The following is a 13,056-nucleotide window of genomic DNA, read 5'->3' on the forward strand; positions in this document are numbered from 1 at the left end:
GTGAGTACGTGTGTGGAGAAATATACTCGCGCATGTGCCATCTGTACATACATGCACATACGCATATATAGGTACACATACTTACGTGCACACACAGAGGGGCCTGTATTATGGAGCGCCGAGTGAAGCAAGCGCGGGGAAAAGACACTTGCCTGAGGACGCTCGACGTCGACATGAACATGCATGACCAAATGAAAATGAACAACTTCTGCATGGGCACCATGCCTAACAGCAGCCCGAGTGGCATCCCTAACAGCGGCTGTAACTTAAATGTACCAACATCTCCAAACATAACAAATTATGAAGGCGGTCAGAACATTTTCATGGGCCAAAGCGCAAATGGGAACGATTATAATATAGCGGCCAAGCAGAATATGTTGAGTCATCAGAGTGTTCCGCCTGGTCAGCACCCCTTCATGAATGCGGCTAATTATGGGGGCAATTGTGCGACCAATTATGCGACCAATTATGGAGCCAATTATGCAGCAAATTATGGAGCCAATTATGCAGCCAATTATGCGACCAATTATGATTGTAATTATGCTGGTAATTATGACGCAAATTGTGACGCTAATTATGGAGCAAACTATGCAGCGAATTATGACGCAAATTGTGACGTCAATTACGATAGGAGAGCGAACGGCTCCGCAAATGAAAACAAAGCGAATTGGCAGAACGGGAATTCCCTGGGAAGTACACACGGTGCGAGTAGCATGCACATGACAGTGAATAATGACCACTCGTCGTATGTAAGAGATGGGGAAGAGGCTTTGCGTCAGGCGAAACTTTTTATGGGCAGAAAAAATCTTGACAACGCAAGTGGCCCCAGCGCAAACATGGCCCAGGCGTTGAATTGTGGCCCAAGCAGTTTACAGTCAAGTGGGCACCAAGTTACGCAGGAAAAAATGCAACAAAAATTGCAGTCACATGTGCAGTCACATGTGCAGTCAAATATGCAGTCAAACATGCAGTCAAACATGCAGTCAAACATGCAGTCAAATATGCAGTCAAACATGCAGTCAAATATGCAGTCAAATATGCAGTCACATTTGCCGCAAAATGTTCAGTCAATCCCCCGCGCGAGCAACAACCTGCACAACGTTAACCCTGAACAGAAGAATGGAAATATGTGCAACTACAGTGTGCAACACAACAGTTCTACTCTGAACCCGGAGCACCAAATGATGAGCACACAGAACGGTTACTACCCCAGTAGTAACAGCATGGGGAACGGGAATAATCCTAGTATAATGGGGGTGCCTTATCGCCCGCACGATAATGTTCTAACCCCAAATGTGCTCGGAATTGCTGGAGCAAATATTTGCACGACGAACAGCGGCGCGCAAGGACACCCAAATGGCATAGCAAAAGGTACACAACAAAACCAGGGTGCCATGATCAGTACCCAAATGAATGCCTGGAATGGGAAGTCCCATATCGGCAAGGGGGGCAGTGTGGTTGTTGGGGCGAGTAATGTTCTTCTCTATGGCAATAATATTATGAACGGTGAAGGTGTGAAGATGGGGGAAGAACGTGCAAGAGGAACGGGAAGTAATTACCAAGGCGTGGTGGATGGCTACGATGGCAATTATGGTAGGAGAAATTACGGCAATGGTAGCAGTAACGTTGATAAGCGTCATGGCAACGTTGGTGCAAGTTGCGTTGGCGGGGTTAACGACCCTGGTGGAAATATCAACAACCGCACCGCTAGCAAGGGTGCGTGCAGAAGTACCCAATATAATAAGGGCAACATAATGACTCCTCAGAAAAATAAGAGCAGTGTGGGGATAAATATGAGTGGCAAAAAATCTGAACACATTATGCAGAACGTTAACAGAGTATTAGGTGCAAATGGTCAGGTAGGAAGGATGTTAGAAGTTCCACAGGAGGGTTCTTCCATATTGAATAATATGGAAGTGTTAAACGATTATAATAAAGTACAAGGTAATTTTTGTGGAGGTGAGACTAGTACAGTACCCTCTTTTCCTAATCTGAATAAAAACGGTGTTAATTTCGTCGACCCGCGGAAGGGTGCTGAGAGTTATGTTTCGATGAGCGGTGCCCCATTGGGTGTTGCAATGGGTAATGCCAACGGAATAGGTCCATACAACAGTAGTAGTATACAGAATTTCACGGGCGTTGCGGATCATGGCAAGCAAGTGGTTGAAGTTAGCAATACACACGGCCCTAAGCTTGACGCCGCCGCTCAGCAGTCGTATTTGTTAAGCAGTAACAACACGGGAGGTGCACTCCCCGGAAGTAGTAACATGGAGAACAGCTTCATTGCGGGGGGGCCCAACCTGATGAATCAAGGGGGTAGTTCCTGGGCGATGCAAAACGGTAGTGGTGTGATCGGTGGTGCACCAGTTGGTGCTGGTCGTAGTGGTGGAATCGGTGTCGGAAGCAACCCCGCGAGCAATTTCCACAGTGGCTTAAACAGTTCCGGGCAAGTCCCTCAAAGGGTAGGCAATTTTATCACTAGGGGGAATGCGAACGACCCAACTGGTAATGGCAACGGTGCTGGGCATAGCATCGATAATAATGCGAATGGGAATATCGTGAGCAGTTACCACAATAACATGAACAACAATTTTGTGAGGAATAATACTGAATTTTTAATGAACGCAAGGAATGATAATAAGAGCAATGAGGGTGGCGATGCTTTTTTCAATGGTAGTGGTCATATAGGTGGCATGCTCCGAGCGGGGCACGCCGATAGTTACGCGGGCGCGCACGGTAGCAAGCACGTCAGCACCAAAGAGACCCCATTTCCAAATGACATGTCCAACATGTCAACCAAAAGGGGAAACCATCAGTTTAATGTGGTAAAAAATATGAACATGGTTCAGTCGAGCAGTTACCCTGCGAATGTAGCCAATAATCACGACATGCAGATGAATAACATGAGTGGTTACCATCAGCCACATTCCATGAAAGAGGCAAATAGTAGCATGACCGGTGTACTCCGTAGTTCGGTTAACAGCGCCATGGTGAACGTGGGTCTGGGGAATAATGGCCAAGCAAGCCACTTCAATTCGTACGGCAAAGTCGACAATGACAACAACCACAACAACAACAACAACAACAACAACCACAACAACAACAACAACATGGGCGACGGAGCGAAAGGATCCTACCCGGAAAATGCTTCTCTAAATGGAAACAGAATATTCCTATGCAGCAGTAAGTACCTTAACGGTAGTAGCACCGTGAGCGTTGGCAATACACCTCATGATGGCAGTTTAAGTACACGGAAGATGAACTCAACTGGGGGGGGTTGCAACATGGCACCTCAAGGATCATTGATGAATACATCGAGGAAGGATATATCATCCCCAGCGCATAGTACAAATGGAAATTACAGTGCTAAAAAGGCATTTTCCGGTGCCAAGGCAAACACGTCCAATTTGTACTCGGCCAAAGGAGGGGAATATTATCCTCCCATGGGTAATAACGGTGCAGTGAATGGTACAACTGGTGTGTACGCGGGTAGTAATGGGAAGAACACCGGTATGAACAGCGAAATGGGAAATTCCTCCAATAATTCTCCTATGAGTATGTCCAGCCGCCAGGTGAACAACCTAACAACCTCGTTAACGAACACAGCGAACGAAATTGATCATCTGACGAACAATCTGACAAGTAGTCTTTCAAACACCATGACGAATAACGTAACCAATAATTTAAAAATAGTGCACAATAATAATATTACGCAAAAAATTAATAATAATATATCCATCAATTTATCAAACGGAATAAATGGTATGAAGAATGTTAACCTAACCAATGTTCATAATTTCAAGAAGAATGTTTTGGGGCAAGGAAGCGTGGGGAATATGCCTTCAATGGGGGAGGTGAACAAGGGTATATCAAAGTTGGAATCTCCGGAGAATTTCGGAGACTCTGTTACCATTGCTCCGGGTAGCAGTGGTAATGGCAATATGAGTAATAACGTGTACAGGGGGGAAGCAGCGACCGAGAGGCGCAATGGAACGCTACCGAGTTATTACGTGGGGAATGGAAGTGGTGCTCATGGAAGCCCTGTGAACGACGGCGGTGCCCAGATGAACGGAAACTACGGTTTGCTAAAAATGATAACCAAGGGAAACAGTCTCAACTCAGCAGATGCAAGAAAAGCTCTGATGATGCAGAGAAGAGGAGTATTGGACTCAGGTGTAGGAACCACCCACGGAAATGCAGAGAACATTAGTGGCTCAGGATCGAGGAGTACTGTTGGCACAAGCCATATTTCCCAATTGAGCGTAATGACGAAGGGGGCCAACGGTACTGCACCTATGAGTAGTATGAGCAGTTCTATGTACAACAATTTCCATGATGTACACAACAATAAGAGTATGGTGAGGAACCCCGTGAAGATGAAGAACGCAACTGCCAATGTTATCAGTTCGGGTGGTAGGATGAACGACCCAGTGCATAATAGATATGTACTAAACAGTGGAAGGGGAAGTGGTAGTGTGAGCTCCAATCACCCAATGATGAAGGAGTCGGCATTGAATAATAAGTTAATGGCGCTGAACAGGAATGGAGGGGTATGCGAAGACAGCGGTCAGAATTGCTACCCTGCTGAGGGAAACGGAAATCACCTAAGTGGAAACTACATAATGGGTAAAGAAAATATGGATTCACATTTGGACCAGAAGGGTGAACTGTTAGGCTCTCCCACCGGGGGTAGTAGTAGGGGATCTCCTTCCCATTTGGATAAAAATGAATTTTCCCTTTTGGGAAAAAAAAAAAATTTCAATGACATACATAATAATGGCAATGGTATAATGGCTAGCTCGAAAAGGGGTTCTACCCAATTAAACAAGGTTATGCAATCTGGTAACATGGTTAGTAGCAGTGATGATAGTGAAGCTATGAAGACTATGCAGAGGGGAAATAACTTGCCTGGTATGCAGAGCACAAATCGTGTTACCACATCTGAGGTGAATAGTGGGTTGAGCAACCCAAACCATGTAGCTATGGCGAATGGGGCGAATTTACCGAATGGAGCATTCGCCGCGGAAGAGAGTCTGCGGGCACAAGACATGAGCAGAGTGTACAGCAGGGGTACCTCGAACTTTGAGCAGGAAACGATTCAACAAATGGGAGGAAGGGATGGCTACTTCGGGAACGTCCAAAATGGTGCCAGTGGAGGTAATTTTAACTTGAACCAAGTGGGAGGCCCAGTTGATCTGACCGTGAATAGCATACATGGTGGAAGTAACCATCCCCATGGGGAGCTATACTCTGGTATGTATGCTACCCCGAATGATGGGAATATGTATGTCTACGGTAGTAGGGATAGCGGAAACGTCGCGAACAGTGTGTATGCAAACCAAGGAGGGATGAGCACACAACATGGTGGAAACTATCCTTGTGTAAACCCTAACCAGTACAACAATGGAAATTTCTCCAATTCCTATGAAGATCTACAGGAAAATGGAAAAAGCGGGCATGTACAGAACGGATTCAACGAGACAATGGAAGTTTCCCCACAGAACAAAGACCAGAAGACTCCCGTTAACTTAAACAATATTATAAGCATAAATAACAATTTTAATATGCTAATAAATAGCATGAATATGGATGGGGTGGGTGGATTAATTGGCATGGAAAACAACAACAGGGGAGATGCTAACAATACCAATGGTACATATTATGGAAGTAGCAGTAATGGTCATGTTGGTAGTGCAAGTAATCATCTCTATAGGGACGATATGAGTATGGCCTATGTACAAGGAAATAATTTCCCAAGGAAGGTAAGCAACAGTGCTGATTTGGGATCCCCTACAGGTGGATACAACAGAATGGTGAGGGAAACCGACGGAAATAGTAACGCACTTGGTGCGATGCAGGGGCAGATGGAATTAAGTAATAATGGGCAAGGAAATGTCATGGCGATGAATTACCCCATGCACAATGTAGGTAACAGGAGTGGGGATTTGTGTTATTCTGGGGATGGGTCAGGTATCTCCCCTACTTCATCTAACAATGGAATGAAATTAGAAAACGGAAACAGTTTACTCCACAGCGTAGGTAGGAACTGGCGTCTTCAGGACACTGCGAGTGCTACATCGAAGTCGACAAGTATAGGTAGCACTTTGTTTGAAGAGAACATTCTGTCGATAGGTGGAGGGAATACACCTCACAATGCATTGGGCTTTGGAGGTGCTAATGGGAAAAATAACCTTGAGTATAAGGTGCACAGTACAAATAATGCGCAAATCCCCATGTACAGTTGTAATGCAAATGGCTTTAATGGTCAGGACCACCATCCCCAGCTAGCCAATATGGTCATGCAACAGAATACTCAACAGATGAAATCTACATCTGCAAAGGTTTCCTGCAAGAGGAAGAAAGTCGATAGTGTAGGAGAATCGAATGGAAAAGTGAATGGTAAAAATGTGTCAGCTAATAATCCTAAGAGGGCAAGAAAAAAAAAAAATGACAATGTGAATCAGGCCTCGGGGGTATCCAATAACGAGACAGTATTGAAATCCCCCCAGATGGAAATGAATAACTGGAATGGCTCTTTCTGCATTTCCAAGGAACCTAAGGGTAATGATAATAAGAGTGAATGGACCAATGAGACAAAGAACATGCGCAATGGACAATCATGCATTGAAATTAGAGACGAGGTAGACACGACGCTTAGGAACAATGGAGAGGGAAAAAACACCACCTACCTGGAAGTAACTAGTGAGTGTAGAACTGCTGGGGAGAACTATATTACACCGAGCGTAACCAACGCTGATGCAATGGGAGGAGGATCAGAGGAGAATAGCAGATTGGCAAATACGCCAAATGGTGCAAGTAGCATTAATCGTGAAAGTGCAAATGTGGAAAATGTGCATTCATCTTATGTGAACATAGATGAAGGAAGTAGTAATGTGGTAGGAGCAGAAGCCATTGTAGCAGGATGCATTCCTCCTCCTCCTTCTCCTGATGGGGCATTGTCTACACAGGAAACCCATTTCAGAAATGCAGGTTATCAGCTTTCCCCACGGAATTTGGACGAAGCGGCTAATGATAAATGTGTAAAGAACGTTTTGTATCCAAGCTTAGGAGTGAATAATAGTAACAATCAAGAGAAGGACGACGCGTCTACGGTGGAGAGTCCAAACATGGTGAATTCCCCCCGTGCAAATGATGCAAAGGATGAACAGAAGAATGCCATCGAAATGAACATTAACATGTCGATCAAAAGTATTGAGGAGTCTTTTACCCAATACAATGATTCGAGAAAAAATAAGGACACGGAAAATGGGGAAAATGGCGCCATGGTGGTAGATGTAGATGATAATGGCACTTTGGCTAACCAGCGTGCCGACTGCATGAATGACGAAAGGAATGAAAACCCAAACACCAAGAACTGTGATAGTAGTATTTATTCCACTGTAGGAGAAATATTTAACCAACCCGATGTGTGCAATTCGAATGAAGAACGTGAGGGGGAAAATGGAGATAGTTGTTCAGGCAAAGCGGAAAACAAGGAAGGAAGTATCCCTGGCGATAAGGACGTGCGCGATAAGCCTATTGACGAATCACTTGTAGAAACGTCGAGGGAAACCAACGGGGAAGGTCATGCAGCGAACCAATCCGATCAGGTGGAAAAGGGAGCGACACCCAAATGTGCGAACGGGGAGAACATCGCTTACGATAGAATAGTGCTGGATGATGTGTGTAAGATGAACTACGACGAGCTGTACATTAGTAACGGAGGGGATATTCTGAGGGATGAAAAAGGTGCAGAAGCGGCAAAGGAAAAAAACTATGAAGATGAAGGCGAGGCAAAGGAAAAAAACTATGATGATGAAGGCGCGGCAAAGGAAAAAAACTATGATGATGAAGGCGCGGCAAAGGAAAAAAACTATGATGATGAAAACGCGGCAAAAGAAAAAAACTATGATGATGAAGACGCGGCAAAGGAAAAAAACTATGATGATGAAAACGCGGCAAAAGAAAAAAACTATGATGATGAAGACGCGGCAAAGGAAAAAAACTATGATGATGAAAACGCGGCAAAAGAAAAAAACTATGATGATGAAGACGCGGCAAAGGAAGGAGAAGCATATCTGGTGCAGAAGGGTCATGACGATTGCAGTACCACCTTCACGAATGATGAAAGGAAGGATAGTGAAAATGGTATTCTGTCTGTGTATAATTTGGAGAACGGGGAAAAATTTCAAGTAACAAATAGAGCTTATAATATTTTTGAAGAACAAAAGGGGAGTAAAAATGCAAAAGAATTTGAGGAAGGTGGTTCCACTGTAGGTGAAGTGGATGAAGAGAATCTGGATGGAGAGGAACAGCGTGAGAAGGGAAGTATGCATTATGCGTCTGAAGGGAAGGCGGAAAATGGAGATCGCCCATTTGATGTGGTTAAAAATTATGTCGGCGAAGATGATGATGAGTGTGATTACCCCGTCAATGGGGATGAACACATTGAAGAAGGTACTACCAATAAGGATGGCGGCAGTGAAGACAAATTTGCGAAGGAGCAAGGAGACGGAGAAGAAGTGGCACCTTTAGGAGAAACAGTGAATGAAGAAAAAAACAATATCCTACAAGTATATGATTTTAAAGAAGAGTACCTCAAGAAGCCACAGAAAATTACACTTGTCTTGAGCCAGAAGATACTCAATGAGCTTGAAATTATTTACCAAAGAATAAGAAAAGTGAAGTGTGCTGATGGAGACCAAATAAACTTTAGTGTTTGTAGAAAGGTTAATCGCAGAGAATTCACGGCATTATGGAGTTACCTAGCCGGCATCATGAACGGGAGTTACAGGAAAAACGGAAAATTGAAAATTGTTAAACTTGTTAGATCTAATATGCTGCAGCAGATTTTTTATGAGAAGGGTAAGTTGCACGAGAAAGGGTCGGCTCGCTCAGTGGAACCGCCTCTTTTTTGCTTATTTCCATTTCTTTCATTTTTTTCATTCATTTTATTTGCTCACTCCTTACATTTGTTCACTCCTTACATTTTTTTCCTGTTATTTCCATCGTACCTGCGTAGGAGAAAAGCCAAGAGTGCTCACGCTCGATTTTCATGTAAACACCCCGGAGGAACTGCCCGACGTCCAAGGCGGGTAAGCTGCGCGTGTCCCTTTTTTTTCTCCCCTTGCATTTAATTGGCGTTGTAGTGTATACGTCTATGGTGCACGTGTGAGCCCCTATGGACTATATCCCGACGCGTGATTTGTCCAGCCTCCTTTCCGATCTGCTGGCGTGCTCACCTGCTGACCCCCTTCCACCCCATCGCAGCATTGTACGATTAGAATCTTCATTCATAACGAATGAGGCCACGAAGAGGGAACTGGACACTCTCATAAAGGGAAATTTTGACATCACGAAGGATTCCTTATCCCTGTGCACTTCACCAGTTTTTAATATGTATAAGAATAGTAGCAATTTCAGGTAAGGGAAAAAAAAAAAAAAAAAAAAAGTAGAGTTGTGTGCCTCCTGGGAAGGATATATGGGATCTATTATTCCCTACCAGTAAATCAATATCACAGCAATTCTCCGTTGCGTCGATTCTGCTACATCCCGGCAGTATCACCATTCGTCTGTTCATTTAACAGACAATCCGTTTAGCCATTTGCTCATTAACCATTTTAACCCCCTTTTTTATCTTTCTCTCCTCCTTTACAAAAGCATGCTGTCTACGTTTCAAGGGGAAATTATTCAGTTGTACGTTTCCTCGGCGAAGGCATGCAAGGGGATCATAGAAGTACACGAAGATGGAAGTGTAAGAGGAGAAAGAGAAAAAGGAAAAATGTATAAAGGAACGTTGTGCACATGCATGTGTGTGAGCGCTTCTTGTTCTTATCATAAAACCCCATGCCCATTATGTATCTCCATTTTTTGTGGCACCACCCATCGGGTATGCTGTTTCGCAGGGTTTGGAGAACGCAGAAAAGAAGTTTTTGATAACCGTCCGTGCCAACTGCCCAGATATTCACGAATTTTTGAATAGTTTCTCTGAAGTCATTTTTTAAGTTATTCTAGCCGTTACTGGGTTGGTAATTTTTTTTTTTTTTTTTTTTTGAAATGTGTTTAAATTCAGGTTGGCAAAGTGTCTTTGGGGGGGAACCGTAGTATTTTGGAAGGAAATCGTAGTACTTGGAGTGTATCGTAGTTTTTGAGGGGGCCCTTCTGCCACGTCAACCTGGTTTAACCTATTTTTACCATTTTTTTTCTTTTCTCCCCCCCCTTTAAACTTTTTTTGTTCTGCTTTCATTTCACAACTTGAAAGGTTCTTTTTCCCTCCCCCCCTTTGTTTCAAGCTTGCCCACATTTAAATGCATAAATTAATGTGCCAAAGGGGTAGTATAGTCCCACCCAAAAAATTGTTCTCCCTTTTTAGAGGGTAAGTGTATAACTGGCTTGGGATGGCAAAGAGAAAGCACCTTCCAGAATTATCCGAAGGGATGAGAAAGGAAGTTTTGCCCATTGTACATGGTCCACTTTTGTAGGAAAGAATGAAAGAGGGAGGGAAGAAGATGGCATCTCCATCAATATATATGTGTGCGCTCTACTGGGTATGCATTCTGTATGCATTATGCGTACAGCGCAGGCTGGCTAATACTTATGGGTCTATAACGTGTTAACACAATAAAATGGGAAAAGGAGAAAAAAAAAAATAATAAATAAAAATAAAAGAACTGAGCATATAGTGTTTTCATTTTGACCGTATGCGGTTATTTGAACATCTCCTTTTGTGGCAGTTATAAACTGCTGCTGACTGATGAAGAAAAACCTTATGCGAAAATGTAGTCGTCCTTTCAGGGGGTAAATAAAAATAGGGAATGGGAATACAGAAAAGAACAGAGCGGAACACCTTAGTTGTTTATCGACTAATGATACAAATTTAATTTTTTCGCATTTTTTTTTTTTTTTTTTTTTTCCATTTTGCGTAAAACGCGCAAAGATCGAGTTCCTCTCATGTTAGAGGGTATCAAATTTTAAAAGGGCATATTTTTGTGACAAGGGAACCATAGCAAAAGGGAAAAGTGCATGACTGAGCTCTATACTTTTTTTTTCTCATTTACGCCTCGGCAATTTTTCGCACTTACGGAAAAGGATTTACCCCCCCTTTGCCCCGGATGATCTTTTACCCGACGAGGAGTGGGTTTCCACAAGTTCGGAAACAGAAGCAAAAGAAGGGAAAAAATTGTGGCTAGTCATCAAGAACAAGGACGCCAGGAGGAAAATACGCATAAGCACGTATTGCATTATGTCATTACATTTTACATGTAAGTTTTTTTTATTTTTATAGCAGTACGTTCGTATCACATTTTTAGAGTAAAGGGTAAGGGCGAAGTAAACGCGGCACGTTGTTAGAGGTGTAGGGGCTGCTTTTTTCTCGGGGGTAAATTAAAGTGTTCGTGTCGTTTACTTTTTTTTTTTTTTTTTTTTTTTTTTTTTCAAAGAGGGGGGTATCTCTTTATGTGGTATGCCAATAATGGCATGATGTTTTTCCCATTCCATATTGTTGAGTTTCCTTTTTTATTCATTATTGTTTTACCCCCGTTTATGGGATACTCTTTTTTTATTTTTTATTTTATTTTTTTTAATATGTAAATTAAAAAAAAGAAGAATATATACTTGCGACACTTTTTGCGAAATTTTTTTTTACTTTGCGTTACTGAAATATATTTAGCTTTTCACGCAAATCGCATATAAGCCAAGTTGCATATTTATTTTTTTATTTTTATTTTATTTTTTTTTTATTCCAATTGTGACTCTGCTGAGTAGCATTCGCATAAATTAGTACGTTCTCCTCGCGCGTTTTTCAAAATGGTAAGTGGGAACTTTTCCATAAAGGAAAGAACTGCAACATCGCATGGGATGTATTCATATGTACATATATGTTTCTATGTATGAATGTTCTTGCGTATGTACATCCTGTGTACATGTACTGTGCGCCCCGCGCAACCATGCGTATGGCTCTACTTAAGAACGGGCGTCGCAGCAATTGAGAGGTCGCTCCGAACACGTTGACGGAGCATTTTCCACATTGTACGTATGCGTTTGGGAAGTCCCTAATATATTTTCCCCCCGTGTGAACATATCTTCTTATGCACCTACCCTTCGTTGCCCCTCGCAGGGATCCATTAAGAGCTTCAAACTAAAGCAGAAATTGGGAAAATGCAGGAAGAAAAATAGACCAGTACCCCACTGGTACAGGCTGAGGAAGGACACAAAAATTAGGTAACACAGAGGAGCGCACATTTTATTACTTCAATAAAGAAGCGTGGAAGAAGTAATTCTGACGCGTGTGAGGAATTAATAACGATCGCGGATAATGCTATCCATGCTATTTCCATTTTCTTTTCCCGCTCCTATTTAGATATAACACGAAAAGAAGACATTGGAGACGAACAAAATTGGGACTTTAACGGATCTACGGATGGTATTCTCCTTTTCTTGGCGTGACAACATGGATTGAAATATTATCGAGAGAGAGAAGGGTGGTATTCTTTTCCAAGAGAGAACCTTTTTCCACCCCTTTATTTCTGCACAGTTGCTTGTTTGCTGATTAGCAGTTTGTACCTTTTCATTTCGACGTCCTACGCACTGTGCTTTTCCTTTTTTTTTTTTTTTTTTTTTTTTTTAAACATAAAAGGTTAAATTATATATTAACGGAAAACTTGACAAAAAGGAAACGATAAATTATATGCCGCTTAATGCATGACACATGGAAGAGGACGGCCGTATGGAAAAGGAGGGTGTTCCGCAGCCCTAATTGGGCGAATGAAAACGGAGCAAAGGCGTATATGCGTTTGTTAACGGCTGTGGGGCGGGCCTGTGTGAAGTTGGTTCCTGTTTTATCACCGTAGTGATAAAAATATATTCTGGCGTAGTAGGTGTCACTTTAATCGAATTTTTTTTTTTTTTTTTCATGAAGAGGAAAAACTCAATCACAAGGGGGGGAGGCTGTTGCGTGTGCAGCTGAATTGGGAAAAGAAAAAAAAAATAGGAAAATTTTTTAAAACACATGTATGATGGTGATATGTATAACCATGCATAGTTCACGCAAGAATGTTA

General features: G+C 42.6%; 2 protein-coding genes across 2 annotated transcripts; both read left to right on the forward strand.

Moving 5' to 3' along the window:
* Positions 1–110: 110 nt before the first annotated feature.
* On the forward strand, positions 111–10,004 carry PKNH_1138300 (conserved Plasmodium protein, unknown function; the record flags this gene model as incomplete). Its single annotated transcript, XM_039114151.1, has 5 exons — positions 111–8,865; positions 9,023–9,095; positions 9,271–9,423; positions 9,661–9,754; positions 9,906–10,004. The coding sequence occupies 5 exons, from the start codon at positions 111–113 to the stop codon at positions 10,002–10,004; spliced, it is 9,174 nt and encodes a 3,057-aa protein (XP_038969770.1).
* A 1,801-nt stretch (positions 10,005–11,805) lies between these two features.
* PKNH_1138400 (60S ribosomal protein L39, putative) lies at positions 11,806–12,407 on the forward strand (the record flags this gene model as incomplete). Its single annotated transcript, XM_039114152.1, has 3 exons — positions 11,806–11,808; positions 12,116–12,219; positions 12,359–12,407. The coding sequence occupies 3 exons, from the start codon at positions 11,806–11,808 to the stop codon at positions 12,405–12,407; spliced, it is 156 nt and encodes a 51-aa protein (XP_038969771.1).
* Positions 12,408–13,056: the final 649 nt, after the last annotated feature.

This window comes from Plasmodium knowlesi (genome assembly GCF_000006355.2).
Source record: "Plasmodium knowlesi strain H genome assembly, chromosome: 11".
NCBI classification, from domain to species: Eukaryota; Apicomplexa; class Aconoidasida; order Haemosporida; family Plasmodiidae; genus Plasmodium; species Plasmodium knowlesi.